This window comes from Larimichthys crocea, chromosome VII, assembly GCF_000972845.2.
Source record: "Larimichthys crocea isolate SSNF chromosome VII, L_crocea_2.0, whole genome shotgun sequence".
Classification (NCBI taxonomy): domain Eukaryota; kingdom Metazoa; phylum Chordata; class Actinopteri; family Sciaenidae; genus Larimichthys; species Larimichthys crocea.
In genome coordinates this window covers 6,671,997-6,689,734 of record NC_040017.1, presented here as the reverse complement: position 1 = coordinate 6,689,734, position 17,738 = coordinate 6,671,997, and the positions used below count along the sequence as shown (strand labels likewise).

The 17,738-nt window shown below is 42.2% G+C and overlaps 1 protein-coding gene across 1 annotated transcript; it reads left to right on the top strand.

Annotated features, from left to right (window-relative positions):
* Window positions 1-2,124: 2,124 nt before the first annotated feature.
* LOC104919383 (solute carrier family 25 member 36-A) lies at window positions 2,125-14,394 on the top strand. Its single transcript, XM_010731391.3, has 7 exons — window positions 2,125-2,624; window positions 4,416-4,580; window positions 6,371-6,448; window positions 8,441-8,541; window positions 10,193-10,259; window positions 11,066-11,355; window positions 11,447-14,394. The coding sequence occupies exons 1-7, from the start codon at window positions 2,584-2,586 to the stop codon at window positions 11,638-11,640; spliced, it is 936 nt and encodes a 311-aa protein (XP_010729693.1). The 5' UTR covers window positions 2,125-2,583; the 3' UTR covers window positions 11,641-14,394.
* Window positions 14,395-17,738: the final 3,344 nt, after the last annotated feature.

Genomic DNA, 17,738 nt, shown 5'->3' with positions numbered 1-17,738 from the left:
TTGATTGGTTGGTCAGTCCACAACTTTGGTCCAGGTTAAAATATATTATTGACATGGATGCCTTTTATACCATTTTTTTCAGGCTCTTAATGAAATGCCAAGAAATTTGATGCACATGTCCATGGTGCCCAGAGGATGACCCCTAATGGCTTTAGTGATCCCTTGAATTTTACACTAGCGCAACGGGCAGGGAAAAGTTTTCACTTATCCAGTTAAGGATGTCAACAGTATGTCATGTGCATTTTACATGTGATAATGAAATTCTTGATGATATAACAAAATACACAGTCGTCTTGCACTTTTTTATATATTACCATGTTTTGTTGTATATCGGGTCTTTTGTAACCGAACGACTTCCACTACTCATTCACCAAGGAGCCAGCCATGCTTGATGTTGCTGGGTGTAACAGCATGGCATTGTTACACAACCAAGTTATTTCCATTGTCACAATATGAATTTTTTTTTAACATATTAAACAGTATGATATGGCACACCCCTATGTCCCAGAGCACATAAGAAGACAGGTTTGGGTCAGTGACCTCAATTGACACACACTCGTGCCTTTTTTTTTGCCTCTCATACAGTCATGATTACTGAGAGGCTGTGGCACATGATCTGCCCTAGTTAAATTGCATCTGTAATTATGAAATGAAGTGGCGTATGGATTTTATTCTGCTGCCCAAATTGGAAAACCTCATTTTCTGTGTACACGAGTCTCAAACCTCAGTTCTCCTCCCTCTTTCTTCTTCTCTTTACACACACTCACGCACACACATACAGTGGCCCATAGTAAATGCACAAAGAACCTCTGTATGAAAGATTCAGGTTGCATATACCAAAATGGATTGAGATCAAATCAGTCTGTGGCTAGCAACATTTCCCCCCCCCAATGTCTAAATTCATCATATCGTGTGTGTCATACATAAGCCTGGGGGATATTTAAAGGCAGAAACAATCGCCCCTTTCTTTTAAAAACTTGATGATTCCTTCCAAGTCCAGTAGTGTTACATAACATAGTTCCATGTGAGGCGTTATTGCAGTAGACATGCAGTAGACCACATAGACCATTGAACTCACAGAAATTTGACAGTATAACTGTCATATAGTGTATGCAAACTGGTCTGTCCTACTTGGTAACAGCACAACGTAGGCTGCGTTCAAATCTGGTTCGGTCCAGCTGCTGTGCCCAGTTCTGTTGCCTTCTAAAGGGAGTTAAAGCTGAGCAGCTGAAAGACTCCAGAGGGAAAACCAAATATATAAGCAAATATATTCTCCAATAAAATAAAATGTGATCTAGTTTTTACCAAAATCAACTAATGAAGTTGTTTCTCATACATGTAGCAGCCCTCTGAATCATTCATAGACTGAACGAAACAGGAATCACTCCGCTCTGACCGTGTCACAACTTTTTATTGTTTAGCAGCGACTAAAATACTACTAATAATACATAAAGATACCTAAAAATAACCTTTTTTGTCATTATTGGGTCAGATACTGGTGTATCAGTGATATATACAAGCTCTAGACATATGACACTTGACTTCATGGCAACTTTAAACTATACTGTAGGACAGGGGTCTTCAACCAGGGGTCCATGACTCCTAGGGGGTCCTCAGAGGTACTGCAGGGAGTCCCCCAATTTTTGTCATAATAACTGACAATTTTCACCAAAATAATGGTGAATGTGAGGGTGCAGATAATTGAGAAACTACAAAGTGTAGGCATTTGCACTCCAGTCGGATGAATCAGTGGTCCAAAGATGCACAGCTCTTGGCATTTAATAACTAAAATTAAGTATGCATCAACTTTTTATCAATCATAAACACATATAGACTAATAACGCAGTATATAAATAGGTTGATATGGTGAAATAAAAGTTGAATAAAGTAAATATAAAAGTTATTAATAAGCCAGGCTTAAAATGTGACATATTTTAAAAAATACCCAGAGTGTTGAGTTAACTGCGCGTTATAAGTTTCGTCGTTATATCAGTTAATATCAGTCATCGTGATCCTTTCAAAATAAAAGCGCTATCACGTGAAAGAGTAGTGATGGGGCGGGCTCAAAGGACATCCCAGCCAATCAGCGCATCTGTTTTGCGGCTTCCCATTCGTCGATAAACATTGCGACCTGACCCGCAGGGCTTTTAGAAAAGCCAAGGCACGTCAACGTGAGTGAGGCCGAGCTGAGCTGTGTGCTCCCCTCCTACAGTCGCCTTGTTAGTACTGGAAGACTGGAATTACCCACCAATATTAAAAAAAGACAGTCACACTATGCTGAAGCGTCACCCGGCTTCAGGAGAAGGAGACGCAGACCTGTCGCCCTGACATCGACCTTTATCACCGGAAACCCCGTTAGCTTTGGCGAGCTAACGTGAGCTAGCCAAGTTAGCTGTTACATATCCTTTTTTTTTTTTTCTCCACGAACTGACCTCCACCACAACACAGACGCGCTGAGTATCATCTGCTTGCTAGGTTTGGGGTCGTTTCACCCCCCTCCTCCTTCGTTTCTTCACGTCCTCTCCCTCTGCCTCCCCCCCACTCGTATGGTGCCCCGTGGACGGTTCCCGAATATGATCCATAATGAGTCAAAGAGACACCTTAGTTCATCTGTTTGCTGGAGGGTGAGTATGCTCTCACGTCTTTAGCCTGCTAGCTCCGAGCTCAGGGGGCTAAAGTGTCGTCGCTAGCCCGTGTGGCTAACACTTAAACATGATGATATGTTTGTGTGATTACTGGGGGGTTAGCTCGTGGATCGTGATGTTATCAGTGTGTCAAATGACAGCTAACCAAGCTTGTCCGTGCATGTGCACCCGTAGGAGTTCACGCTCAATGTCACAAGTTTGCAATGACATTTCAGTGTATGAATGAGATCGCAGGCTGGCGGCAGCGTTAGTCTTTGACACGACATGTAAAGATTATTATTAGTAGTAGTAGTAGTATAAATTATTAATATCTGTATTTCAAGTGAGCCAACTCTAGGTGTCTGAAGACTGAAGTGTGACTCGGCCATTGTGTCAGTGTCAGTGCATCAAAACAATCGTGGGCAGACTTGAAGGAAACTAAGAGAAACTATTTTTAAGGCAACCACAGACAAGTATGGAAGATGAGTGATGCAACACCTGAACTGTGTGAGTGCATTCACTGGCAAGAGGCAGTGATGGGTGAACCTGAATTGTCAGTCTTGAAACACAGTGCACAGAAAAGTCTGTCAGCGGTTGTGTGCAACCGCAGAAAATAAGCGAAACAATAGAGATTTAAAGAGGGCCAGATATGACAATGTGAATATGCCCGGGTGCCAATACTAACATTTTAAAAATACAAAAAAAATGACAAATGCACTGTTCTCTTCACATCTGAAGTCATAAATAATCTATTCTAAAAATGAAGCGTCGGGCCTTTGGACATCCCTGCAATACACCCATAGCAAAATGACACCATAGCATTATTGTGTCTTCCCTCCAGGAGACCATCAAGGTAACGAGCTGTGACATAGAGCATTTCTTTTGTCGTCGAGTGTCCACACTTGACTGTATTTGGTTGTATTCTAGCTAAATTAAGTGTGCTTCTAGTTTAATGAGTCTCATTTGATCTCACTGAGATCCTTCTTCGCCCATTCATGCATGCTATTCCTCTTCCTTCCTGGGCCAATGTTTGGCTTTTTCCATAGTTTGCTCGGCACCTGGCTGACTCTGCCAAAAACTATCCTGGCAGGACATTCTCTCTCTCTATCTCTGCTTTGTTGCGGATTGAAGATTAACCCCAACTAAAGATAACCACTGGCACTCAACACTGTTGATATATTCTCCAGTCTGACCGTGCGCTTGCCCAACACGGTCCGGTCATGTTTTGTTCCTCGCGTAGTCCGTGTAGATGTTGTTTTTGTGTTTGTTGTTATCAGTCTGAGTTGGATTTGTTACCTGAACAGGTGGTTACCTTCCTAAAAGGCTGAGCTGGTCATACACTGGATGCAGCACAGTGTTTGTGTGGGTCTATAAATCTTGGCTCAGCAGTTGAGTGAATGTGTAGATGTGTGTTTTTATAATTCACAGTTAAATGTAGCAGCAAAATGAGAAACATAACATCTCTACAAACATTTGTTTTTTCTATCAGCTGAATCTAATCGAAGGTCCGACTATTAATCTGGCTAAAAACAGCTTCTATTTGGTTCATTTGTGTACAAAAAAAAAACATAAATCCATGACTTTGGAATGTGGCGTGGCACTGAACAGAAGATTGCTGTTCCCTAAGAAACAGAAAGCATTCCTGACTGACTCTCTGTTCCCACACTGCTATTTCTCATCTACATGCCAGGGATCGTTAGAATTCAGTTTCATTGTGGTCCTGTGTCCACTGGGACCGCCGATTGTTTGCTGTGTCACCTCCAACCTTCTCCATCTCTGTCTCTCCTCCAGATGTGGGGGCACGGTCGGTGCCATATTGACCTGTCCACTGGAAGTCGTGAAAACCCGGCTGCAGTCGTCCACCATCACCCTCTATGTGTCTGAGGTGCAGCTCAGCACGGTCAACGGAGCCAGCGTGGCCCGCGTGGCCCCGCCGGGGCCCCTGCACTGCCTCAAGTGGGTACTCAATGACCAGGATCATCGCAGCGATACTTCAAACTCCTTATCAGTCTGGTGTTTTGTTGATATCACTTATTTTTTTATTACTAACAAATTAATGTTTATATTATTATCTTGCAGCAATATTTACAACAGCAAACTCACTCACATATGAACTCAATGATATCCGAAAACGATCTAGATAAAATAGATAATATTCCTCATATCAAAACACTGAGTGAACACCGAGAGTCCTCCCTCACTGGTGGCCGCCGTCTAAGCCAGAAAGTCTTTTCATCAATTTGACATGACAAATTAGGCTAAACTAAAACATACTCGCTTGTTGAGCAGATGTTTTCATCAATTACTTCTGAAGAAATGTAGAACACAGACCATAAATTACACACATTTAATGGTCCTCTCATGTCACCTGCTGATTTATTCAAGTACCGACCTCAAGAATACCCTCAATTGTTAATAATTGAGAACTGGGAGGGAATCCGGTATTCATCCATCCAACCAGGGTTGCAGCTGACGGGGGAGAACATCCTGGACACCCAGTTTATGGGCACATAGAGACAAACGACCAATCACAATCTCACCTACAGGCAATTTAGAGTCACCAGTTAACCTATTAACTGCATCTTGTGCATGTCTATGCTGTTTCTTTCAAACCAAAATGGGTGAAGCTCTTCATATATGTAGCAAATTCTTTCTCCTCCCAGAGACGTTTGTTTCCTTCCTCAACAGACACCATGTTATTGTTGCTGTTGTTTAGTCTGGCAGATGTCCCCCTTTGGCAAGGCCAAACACTCCCTGAAACCCAACTACTCAAACATCAGTCACTTTAGCCAAGCAGGAAATTTCACTACAGATCCGACTTTTATTACTTCTTTATCTTGTGAGCTGTTCGTAAGTTTTGATTCACAGGCCCTTTTCATACTTTATGGCCACTTGGGTTAAATACCGCTTGGTTTTTGGGTAGATTGCCAGTCGTGATGCGTTATGAAATCAGACCTCCCGCCCCCTCATAAGGAAAGAGAATGGCCTGGTCTCCCTCTCTCTCTCTCTCATCTGGTTGCTCAGAGCCTCTGGAAAAAGTGTGTTTGATGGCACCATTCCACTTTTCAAAATCACTGAACTAAGCCACATTTAAATGAAGTGCCACTCACTGTGGCAGTAACAGCTTTGTTCTGTTGGCCTGGTAGTATAATCCCTGTGGATCTGCTAAACTGGACAACTTTTCCTCGTTCCTTGGAAACTGGTTTGCAGATCATGTGTATTTGCTCATGATTACTTTTTGGTAATCTGCTGTTATGTCATATTTGTTATCTAACATCGTCTTAATATTAAAATCTAATGCTAAACTTGTGTCCACAACGCACCCCACAATATAAAAGTGCTGGAAGGGGCAAACAACTTTTTCTATTCTTAGATCCCTGCTGGTTTTCGGGCTTTGAATGTAGGTTAAAGTTCCTCCTGAAAGCGGAAACCTTATGCAGTCTTCTAAAACTCAGGCTCCATGTGGAGTCCGGTAAAGGGGTGTTGGAAATGTATCACAAGTTGTGGGGTTTTTCCACCATTTTCACATTTCACATTCTCTGCACTCGTAGGACAGCTATTGTCTCTGAAATGGTTTACTAAAGCCTGAAAACGGAGTCAAGAGGAGGTACACAAGTCTATCTTTCCCCTGTGAGCACTCAACTGAAAATATGCTGTGCATCCACCAGTGAGAAGTAACGCCCTAAAGCATACACATGGCCTTGGTGGTACAGCCATAATAATATATTTTTCTGTTTCGTCTTTAGGTTGATATTGGAGAAAGAAGGACCTCGCTCTCTCTTCAGGGGCTTGGGGCCAAACTTGGTGGGTGTGGCACCTTCCAGGTAAGCTCTCACTGATGCTGTCATTTACAACTAAAGTGAAGAGATTCTTAGTCCACTAATAGTAACAGTATCTCTTTGACAAATGAAATATTTGATGGAATTGAACTGAAAATGTTAAGTTGAACTGCCGATTAGTCAATCAACAAAAATCAGACACATATTTGATTTTTTTGTTGGTACTTTTTCAAGCCAAATGTCAAACAATGTTTCAGCAGCTGAAACCTGAGTATTTTGTGTCTTTGTTAACCGTATGTGATAGTAATATATTTCTATATTTATAATATATATATATTTGGGATTGTTTGAAGATGTCATGTTGGGCTTTAGGAAACAATGTGTTCCTTTCTTTTTCCACAGTGTTTCTGACATTTTAGACACACCTCTACACTCTGTTGGTAGAGATGTTATGATTTTCCAGTAATGACTCACAACTACTCCCTGTTAGGAAAAGCCAAGAAATAAGACTGAAGGTCTACAGTCATGGCAGCTGCCCCGTTACGCTGCAATCCTCAATAAACACTTGAAAATAAGATAGTTAGACAAAGATCGTGTCACACCAAGGCTCAGCCTTTCAAGATTATCTCACGTTGTTGGTCTTTCATCAAGCAGCAGCTTCGTAAGTCTATGCTCCAAGCCAAATGCAAAAAAAAAAATATTAACATGTGCATTACCTTGTCAATATGCATGTTAAATATATATATATATAAATATAAGATCAGCATGTTGACATTTGCAGTGTAACATTTAGCAGAAAAGAAGACTTAACATTGACAGCATTTTTTTTACATGATTACCCTCAACCCACATCCCTAGCTAAACAGATCAACTGGTGTTGCTAGGCATACGCCTTTTCCACAGCAGAGATTTAAAAATGTCACAGCAGGAAAAGCTCGCAGTAATCAATAACATGAACCACGGCTGCTTTCCTTTTAGGTGAGCCAGGATTTGCACGGCCGTGGTATCATGCAGGCAATCATGTCTGTGCTTCTGATCAGGGAGTTTATGTTAGGGACGTAAACTTTATACTAAACAAAGGCTTGGGCGGTCTGATCTTACGGGTTTCATATCAGCTGTTTTCACTCAATGGTTCAGTCATATTTGACGTGCACTCAACATGACGCACTACTATTTCTCCTGACAGTTGTGTGCACATGGGCTGTTTATTAAAGAGGCATGGCTCTGAGAAGGAGCCGTGTTATGTAACCGCCACAGTAACTCCTCGGTGACACAGCTTTCTCTGCACTGAAACATGGCAACAGAAATACAACAAAAAAATAAAAAACACTATTTGTGCCACGTCTTGAAAACACTGTTCCCGACTGCACTTAGATAACATATATAAGGGAACCGTCATTAATTACCCCTCAGTGGGTATTGGTAGCGGCAAAGTGGACGCTAATGGCAGCGGGTAGCAGCTAACGCTGCAGCAAAGAGGTGCCGGTGCTAAGCACAGGTAGAGTGTTTTTGTTAGCGTCTTACGTGAATGAATGCTGACTAAGTGGATGTGGAGGTGAAGGCAACAAGGCCCAAACACTGAGCAAACGCACAAACGCCGTCCTTTATCGTGAGCGATGAGCTTCAAGCATCATTGCACTTCTGACCGAGCACATTTGGCAAATAATTACCAGTGAACCAGACCACACGCCGTGCTCGGAGAAGCAAAAAAACACTCATTACAAGCTTTTTTAATTAGCGAAAACAAATCAAGATGTGTGCCTTTTCTTACTGAATGGCCTCTTTGTCTAACCAGGCTGGTTCGCTGAGACTCTTGGTTCCGTTCTCGGCTTTACACTCGATGGATTTTTAAGCTCATTAAGCTAAACCCGACATGGGGACATGTTTTACTTGTTAATGTAGTGTAATTAATAAGCCAGAGGCGCACAGCTGGGACTAATTATCTTAACACTAAGACAAAAAAAAAACATGGCATATACGACTTGTTTTGTCGTGCGGCGGCGTGACATGCGCTGACCCTTCTTTGTCTTCCAACAGAGCGATCTACTTTGCTGCTTACTCCACTGCCAAAGAGAAAATGAACGGTGTGTTGGAACCCGACTCCACGCAGGTACACATGGTGTCGGCTGGGATGGCAGGTAACTATATATGCGAGGTAACTGGTTCACCACCATGCGAAGGTTTAGGGCATGTTTCCGTCACGAAATGCTGAGTCAGCGGACTTCGGCTCGGGTTCAGCGCTGGTTGTCGTAGGTAAACGGCGGGTTTACATGTCGAGTCAGGCTGGGTAATGCGTGCCGTAGGGCAGCTTTAAGCTTTTGATCTCTTATTTGGAGAGCAAGCAGCGGTAGAACCAGTTTGTGTTGTGTTTTTAAATTCAAGAGTTCTCTTTTGACCCACGGTGGAAAAAATGACCAACAGAACACGCCAACCACCATGTGAAGACCCTATGTGTTTTCAAAAACGAGCTTATCCTGTTTCCCTCACCTTTTACCCAGATACACTCACAAAACACCAAACGTGCTGAAAAGCTAGGTATAGATACTGTCGTCATTATTCTCTGACCCTTTTGTATGTCAAGGGTATCGTTGACGTTGGTGTTGCATAAGATGCATCATGTCACTCTGATCCAACTCAGAAAGCTGAACCATTAAAATGTGGGTCAGTCAGTCAGCCAGCCAGTGTGTGTGTGTGTGGGGGGGTGAATCTGACAAGTTCAGTGTGCCGTCGCTTTTAGCACACCATGACTCAGACCTTTCAACAACTCGGTCAAGGTCAGTATTTGTCAGCGTGTATATGTGTGTATATATAAACATATTTCTCTGGTGGCGATCCACATGAGAGCATGCAGCATGAGACCAGGCGGAGCAGAACTGACAGGTGACAAGGTGACGACGGCGCAGCGATTAATCTCATATGTGCGATGATACATGATACGGACAGCAGAGCTTAGGGCTGGCTGCTTCTTCTTCCACCACTTATCCAGCATTGGTCAGGCTGTAGTTAGTCTAAACAAAGCTTTATAAAACTTTATATCAAGGGAGTTTTTGAATTAACAAACCTTCAACTGTGCTCTGTCCCTTCGTGGTTTCGGTGGTGGTCTTGGTGGGTGGTGGGGGGTGTGTGCTCATTTCACATGAGGCTGGGATAAAGTGGGGGTAAATCCTTGTGAGCATAGTAGGTTGGAGGTGGGTGGAGGAGGGAAGTAAAAAAAAAAAAATTTGGTTACATGCCGGTCATTTTGCTACACACAAGCCTGTGTCTGTTTTAGGCTTAAACTCTACCGTAGCTCTCCCCCCTCGCAAAGGCATGGACCCCTGCACCACCAGGGGTCTCTAGTTGCATCTGTGAGGAGTAACTTGGGTCTGCGTGAGTACTCACCACAGATCTGTGCTTCTTTTTTTTCTATGTGGTTCTTCTCTTTCTCTCTCTGACTGTCTGTCCTCTACTCCATTAACATCTAGCATCAATGCGTAAGAAACAGTTTGTTTGTTTTGTTCTTCAGCTATTTGGACTGTGTTATAATTATATAATAAGTTTTATGACATTCAGTAGCTCCCAGGATAATAGTATAGTATCGAGGGGCTACTTTTCTCCTCTCTAAGCTGCCTTTGTGCCTTTTACATTTCATATTTTTAACTTAGTTTTAACCTCATCAACATGAATGCAGCTGAAAGAACATTTGCACTTACCTTGGAGTGTTAGTTTATTGTATCACTAGCCCACTTGACAATGAACTTTTTAGACTTTGAACAAAATGTAATGTTTTTCTTGTTTTCCCCTCCACAGGTTTTACAGCCATCACAGCAACTAATCCAATATGGCTCATAAAGACCCGTCTACAGCTAGACGCAAGGTAGAGAATGTCACCAGAGCGTGAGCACATGGTTTTCATAAATGCAAATGCTCACGACCACTTCCACACATTGTCACTGTGCCACTATAAAGGGTTTTATTCCACAATTGTCCTTTTGTTTTTAAAAAAATGCTGTGTAAAACATGAGATGCTATGGAATATATAAGATGCTGTGGAATTTTTACAGTTTACTACACCCAGTTTCAAAGTGCAATGCCACTGTCATAAATACGGACAGCTGTTCACCTGATTTTTGTATGATTACATTACTTCCTCTGTCAATATTACCTGCAGTCTTTTCACCTCTGTCATTGTGTCTGCCGAGCCCATTTACATTGCCAACTCGCCCAGCCCTGTTTCTGGCACAAGAACCAGCACAGCAGGTCCCCCGTCGGCTCACTCCCCCACGCTCTGCGCTCACAGTTCAGGCAGCCTGGCTAACAAATCGAGTTAACATTAGCTAACAGCAGCTACAGTACACATATAGTTTACTTTACTGGGGGACATCAGAGGGAAAACCAGAACACATTTTCTTCAACAAATATGATCCAGTTTCACCAGTCACCAGTGAAATAGTTGATGCTTGTGACGTTGCATACTTCTCGTGGGAGATCGTTTCCGTAAGTTGCATTTGAAATGTGTTATTATATGGTAGAAAAGATACAAAAAGATGCTTCAAACACAAACAAACATTAAGCTGGAGCAGAAGGCGGAGATTGTGCGGGTGTTATGATATAATCAAGGAGTCAATCTTTACATTCACCTGTATTGTTGTTGAGTAAATGTGTGTTTTTTTTTCTTCTCAGGAATCGAGGAGAGCGAAGGATGAGTGCGTTTGAGTGTGTGCGGCGGGTGTATCAGACAGACGGCCTGCGAGGCTTCTACAAGGGTATGTCGGCATCCTACGCCGGCATCTCAGAGACTGTGATCCACTTTGTGATCTATGAAAACATCAAACGCCGCCTCTTGGAGGCCAAGACGCCACAGAACATGGACGAGGAAGAGGAGACATCCAAAGACGCTTCAGACTTTGTTGGGATGATGCTCGCTGCTGCCACCTCCAAGACTTGTGCCACATCTATCGCTTATCCTCATGGTAAGAATTTGGGATTAGCGATTTAGCTGATGATCGGCTGATTAATCAGCTCTTCTCCTTTTAACCATTTCCTGTCCTTTTCACATTGCAGAAGTGATCCGCACCAGGCTACGCGAGGAGGGCACCAAGTATAACTCCTTCTTCCAGACTCTAAGAACAGTGCCCAAAGAGGAGGGCTACCGCGCCCTGTACCGCGGCCTCACCACCCACCTGGTCCGACAGATCCCCAACACCGCCATCATGATGTGCACCTACGAGCTAGTGGTCTACCTCCTGAACGGTTAAAAGTCTTCCCCCACCAACTTCGACATTATGTGTAACCCTGCCCCCTGAAAAAAGAAAGAGAGCGACTGCACACCAGCTAGCGCAACAACCCGCTCGCCAGAGGAGGACAGAGGCAGCACGATGACCTTTTGTCTCAGCGAGTGGTTGTTAGAAATAAGTTGGCAGTTTTGTTTTTATAACCACATGGCACACGGAGGAGGACTGAAAAAGTTCCTCACGTTGGTTTTGGGAGATCTTGGTGTAGCAGTGGCAAAGAAACAGTTGCCCTTATTATCATTTTAATCCCATCCTTTTCTCCTTTTGGTTATATGAGTTGCCTCTGCAAGTTCCGATTCAGAGTACTGAAGAAAGGACCTGAGTTACAGTATATTCTGCCTCTAACTAATAATGAAGTAAAGTACAGTAATTTCAATCTTTACTACCTTGTGGATATAAGAGCCCCTCCAGCAGTACTTTGTGGTCATGCTGCAAATCAGTTCTTAAAATATTTGACGAATAGTATCATGCAGCATTCCCTGCATCCCATTAGAGCGCCACTAGAGGGCCACAAGGCAAAGATGGCAGAGTCAGTCGCGAGCCAAAGTATCTGACGAGGGTTCTCGAGTTGGCGGGTAGAAGAAATCAGGGCTTGAATGTGGTTGAGTCGAGAACGAGGATTGCAGGGTGGGGTGGGTGGGTTTGAATGAGATACGTGCCTTGTGTGAAAATGTAGACCAATGGCTGCGAGAGGTGGCGGAGCTCCAGTTGACCCGTCAGGACAATGAAGGGTGTAGAAACGTAGAGTCGTACACTGGTACAGTGTAGCGAACCTTCTACACATTGTAAACTCGCCATAGACGCAACTCAGCTAAAGGTTATCAGCATTCCCAGATACTGGTCGCAACATCCTCGCAATGCTAAGTGAAGTGTCCACATAATGACGTCGACCTCTGGCCCCGTACATGTTTGTGTTAACCATATGTGGAAGAAGAGTTGTCGCTAAGGTTAGATAAAAAGTCGGCAAACTAAACCAGAATATAGTCGGAACATTTTACTACTGGAATGTAATAACTTCACTAAAGGCAAGGAAGTAAAACACTGACCCATGCTGTGAATTGAAAATAAATATTAACAAATTTTAACTAATCGTAACATTGATAGATATATTAAAACGTGATTGTGTTGCATTTCTCTGCCCAGTAATGGCAAAAATGCCAACGCAGTAGTGCGTTTTCTTTTAGAGGCGAGGGGTGATTTTCCCGTTAGTTGTTATGTGTTCGCAAACAACCATGTTGTTCTTGTAGTACTTTGTTTTTTTTTTTTTTTCAATGTCTCTCGGATTTAGTCTTCTTTTCCTCAGTCGGAGAATCCAGGCTAGTTTTACAGGCGAGGACAATCCTCAAAGGAGTTTACTCTGGAAACTTGTACGGTTCAGTTGGTTTGGTGGAAAGCGGCCAGGAATACGCCGTTCATAAGTGCACATTAACTAAATACAGACCAGTATAACAAAGAAAACGGTAATTATTTTTTGTTGATTCCCTTCCAACAAACTAGTTGCACTTCAACCCTTTTTAAAAAAAAATGAAACAGCTCTTTTGTTTGTCAGTGTTTCATGTAGTCTCAGATGTCTTGGAATTGGAAAGGTACTTGCTCTCTGCTTGTTTTTGTTTGTTTGTTGGTTTGTTTAGCATTTTTATGTCACATCTCAAACTGTACAAAAGACAAAAAAGCAGTGTTTTACCATCTCCTCACGTATCCGTAGTAACCTTGGAGCTAACCTTCCTTCTGTAATCACACGACACAAGAACCTAACCTGTTTCTAACTGTGCATTTTCACCACAAACTGCAAACTTTAAAAACAGTATAACTTGGCCCGCGATGCTAACAACGAGTTTTGTTGTACGCTGATGTGCGGCATTAATTAAGCTTGCCCGGTTCCCGTGGACGGGAAAGGCCGGTCATTGGGGCGTAATACGCAGTTATTCGATTACGCTCGCTTTCTCGGCACCGTTGTACGCTTTTCTCCACTGGAATTATTCACGTGACCCTCAATGTGAAGGCTTTTTTGAGTTTTACATTATGCATGAAGGATGCATTAGATTACCCTCATCGTGCAAACCTTCTCAGAGATGTTGTCAATGCGCACACACGCGGTACAATACCATCAACACACACACACACACACACACTCTTCATGTAGTGAGACGTCCACGAAGTGACCTGTTGCTGCTAGTAGTGATTGGACGTTTGTGTATCATGGTGCTGGCTACACTCGTATGGGTTTTAAAACAGGACAGTCTATGCATGTAGTATGAGTCGACTGTACCTGTCTGATTAAAGGGTCAGTTCACTACACTTGAACTGTATGGTTATATGCATCTCTGTCACTTGTATCAAATGATGTATTTTCCCCTGCATCCCATGGTTATTGTTTTGCACCCACACTTTTGCATTGTGTGCCAGTAAAGAGTGTGTGTATGTGTTTTTTTTTTTTTTTTTTGTTTTTTTTGTACGCTAGCTGAAATGACAACCGCGTGTCATTTAGTCGTGTCTTGTGTGTAAGAGACCGTAGGAGTATGTATGCATTCAGAAGAATACCTGCAAACAGTGTTGTTTTTATCATTTTAAATAAATTGTTGCCTTCGCCTGACGCCCTTTGTTTTTTTTCCCCATGTTGTCATTGATGAGCCTGCTCTAAATGTGGCTCCGTCTATGCATTCTCTCATACCTGTTTTTGTAAAACAAAAAGCCAATAAAATGGAAAGAGTGCAAGTATGTTTAAGCGTCAAGATATTTCTTTTTGTTTGTTTTCACTCGGTTGCCTTGCCACAATACAAAAAAAATCTTAAAACTGAAACACAAATTCCTGGCTCATTTATTGTTGCATCTGCACACAAAACTGACTCACAAAGTCACCTTTTAAGTTGATATGGCAAACATTTGAGCAAACAGTTACCTGTTTACACAACCAGCAGTGATATGGCAATGTTAGTCCAATAGTTGCCCTTCTTTTAGCTCCGTTTTTGGTCTCCACCAACTTCCAAAGAAAATATCTGACTCTTCAACTTCTAAGCACTTTGTCTATCTGCTGTTTGGTGCAGAACTAGTACTAGCTTAAGATTGTTTTTTCAAGCCTTTTTGCTGCTAATGTTGGTGAGAATGAATGTACATAGCACAGGTGAATAATAATTCCCTGTGTCTTCATCACAATGATCAAACAACCGCCTCCACACCCAAGTAGTGATCCCTGACACACTAATAGGAATGAGTAGAATAAAGCTGCTTTAAATTCAGTTAATAGTGCAGAGTTTAGTTCTACTTATCACGTTGCCATATATAGTTCACAGGTATAACGTAACAGCTCATGATTTCTCACACACATTTACACCTCAAAGGCTTTTATATACAGTTACTAAGCATGGAGCAGGCAGACACTCAAAGGGGAAGATCTAAAAGTACATACTGTTTGTAATGTGTTTGGCCAAAGGAAGAAGTGGATAAATACGAACTGGCCATGACTTTGGGGTTGCACCGTGACAAAATAAAAATATGACAAATGTGTTATGTTGGACAGTGTAAACTGACGTCGTGGTGGTTGCCCTTGAGATGAAATGCAAATTTGCTAAAGCAATTGAGAAAACCGTACATTCCAGTACATGCATTTGATGTTAGATTGATTTCCAGCCACCAGGTGGTGGTGTTGACCTGCCTGGCTCTTTCTCGTGATTTCTACCAGCACACACCATCAGCTCAATGGAGCAGATACTAAAAGATGACAGCCTGCTGCTGCCTCATTCCTCAGTCCAAACGGTGGGAGAGTGTGAAAAAAAAGACCCCCCCCAACCAAATGTTGAACTGCATTCTGCACCTCAGACACAGCTGTGACATGAAGCGAAGCAGACGGCTCACATGTACATTTTGCCAACTAAAGCACAAAGACTGACTGACTGACAAAAAAGATGCCAGACGAGTGATGGCACAGCCTGTGCTGAAAAACACACACATAGCTAATTCACAGCTCATTCCCTGGCCTGAACAACAACATCACATCATTGTATTAGCTCCAGCAGGACCAGCCTGAGTCAGACACCACACGTATTTATTTTGTGTCAGGCTGAAAAAGGGAGGAGTGTGTTCCTAAAACATGCTCCACAATCTGCCTTCAACGCCAATTTTTTCTTGGTAAGTGCCTCGGGGTGTCGGTTGTGCTTCACTTTTAAATTGAGCATTGGGGACCCAAAAAAAACGTGATGGAGCCAGTGGGGTGTTGTGACTGGCACCTTGTTTACCTCTGAACTGGAGAGGAAAGGAAAGGAGGGCAGAGAAAGATAAAGAAAAATGCTGTTTTCCATTTCCACTGTCTCTGACAGGCTTTTGCCTGTGTGTTGGGTAGTGTTTTCTGTCATCTGGCTTAGTCCTGGAGAAAAAAAAGAAAATATGGGTACTAATCTGTATTGGAGTTATGTGTAAGATTAAACACGTTCTCAATGTTTACATTTTTCTCAAGCTTTTCATTTTCTTCTGCTTTGGCCTCTTATGTGAAGCATAGATCCAACAGTGGCTCACACTTTCCAATTTCCACTTCCACTGGAGTGATTTCTCAATTCGGAGGTATTGCAGAAAGAGGCAGCATGCATCTGCCCTTAAAGGGAGACTCCCAACTATTTAGGATAGCGCTTTCATACAAGAGACAGATTTAAGATAAGAACAGTCAAAACCAGAGGCTGAGATATCCTGACTTTTAGTCTCTATATGGGTCAAGCTCCAAAAACACTGGATGCTACATTTCCTGTAATACAACTTAGTAGTGAGTTATGTGGCAATCTTGAGTGCTGAGAAATGAAGCCAATGAAGCACCTATATTAAAATGTCCAACTTCACAGCAGAAATAAACATGTACACTATGGTCTCTATAGCTAATTTCCCCGTTCATGACAACTGTGAGGGGGATGATTTTTTATAGAACTCATCCGTTCAAATGATATTAAGGCTTAAAGTTACATATAATTAACAGTGTGGCCACTTAATTGACAGTTAAGTGCCGTTACAGATGGTTACAGGTCTGCCGATGATCTACATCTTTGCTGATATTTAGATTAACCAGGAGTCGGAAGAAGCAGTACATCTAACATGGTGCCGCATATTTTCTTTATACTTTCCATTCGTTCAACCCAAGTTTATAACAGAAGCTTTTTGTTAGAGAATTTGAAGTCTGGCTCTTGGTTACATTTTCTAAAGATTATGGGTGTGCTCTATTCATTTATTAATTAATTGAATTATTAGTTATCGCTCTTTAACACGTGCGAGGGAGTTGCGGGTAAAAGCTAACCGTTCATGACAGCTCTGTATTTGCTAATTCATACCTGCTTCTCAATGGTCCAATCATATCTTTGATTCCTCACCCACGTCCGGTGCTACCAGTTCACAGCGACTTTGAAGCAAGACTTGCGAGCGATAATTCTAAATGCTAAAACCTATATTGCTCTTTAAAATGTCAAATTTAGTTTTAGTTTTCTCCTTGACTATATGACCGCAGATGCTCTTCAAACCAGACGAGATGATTTATTTTTAAGAGGCTCTCTGCATATCAAGCAGTACTGTGCGAGTTCGCAGACCTTGGGTTACCATTCTAGACACGACCCTGCATCAATGCAATGTGATGCAAAGTATCATCCAAAAACAAGATTAATAAAAATATTGCCAAAGAGTGTGATTTGCACACAATGAACAATATGATTCATATGACACATGGTATATTGTCATATCGTAAAGCTCTACCCAAGTGTTGAATTGAGCAAGATTTTTTATCTGTAAAATGAAGAATGTGTTGTTTCTTTATTCAAAAGGTACACAGGTACAGGTCTGCTTTATAACACTTTTCAGGGCCACAGAGGATGTTTACAACTGAATAGCACTCTTAATCTCTCTCTCTTAATGCTTTAACAAAATGGTTCTTTGTCAATATCATTTAGCTCTTACAATGAAATCTTTCAGTTATGCTTCGATGTCGGCTACAATTTGAACCACAAACTTAATCAAAGAACCCTTTAACAGTTCATCCCTTTTTCTGTATGAAATCTCTGTCCTTCCACACCCTTGGTGACTCTGTGTGTCCACAT

Excerpts from the sequence above, each read along its gene's own strand:
- LOC104919383 (XM_010731391.3), top strand. The coding sequence starts at position 2,584 with ATGAGTCAAAGAGACACCTTAGTTCATCTGTTTGCTGGAGG. Across the intron at positions 2,625-4,415 it reads GTTCATCTGTTTGCTGGAGG|ATGTGGGGGCACGGTCGGTG; the intron begins GTGAGTATGCTC and ends TCTCTCCTCCAG. Across the intron at positions 10,260-11,065 it reads CGTCTACAGCTAGACGCAAG|GAATCGAGGAGAGCGAAGGA; the intron begins GTAGAGAATGTC and ends TTTTCTTCTCAG.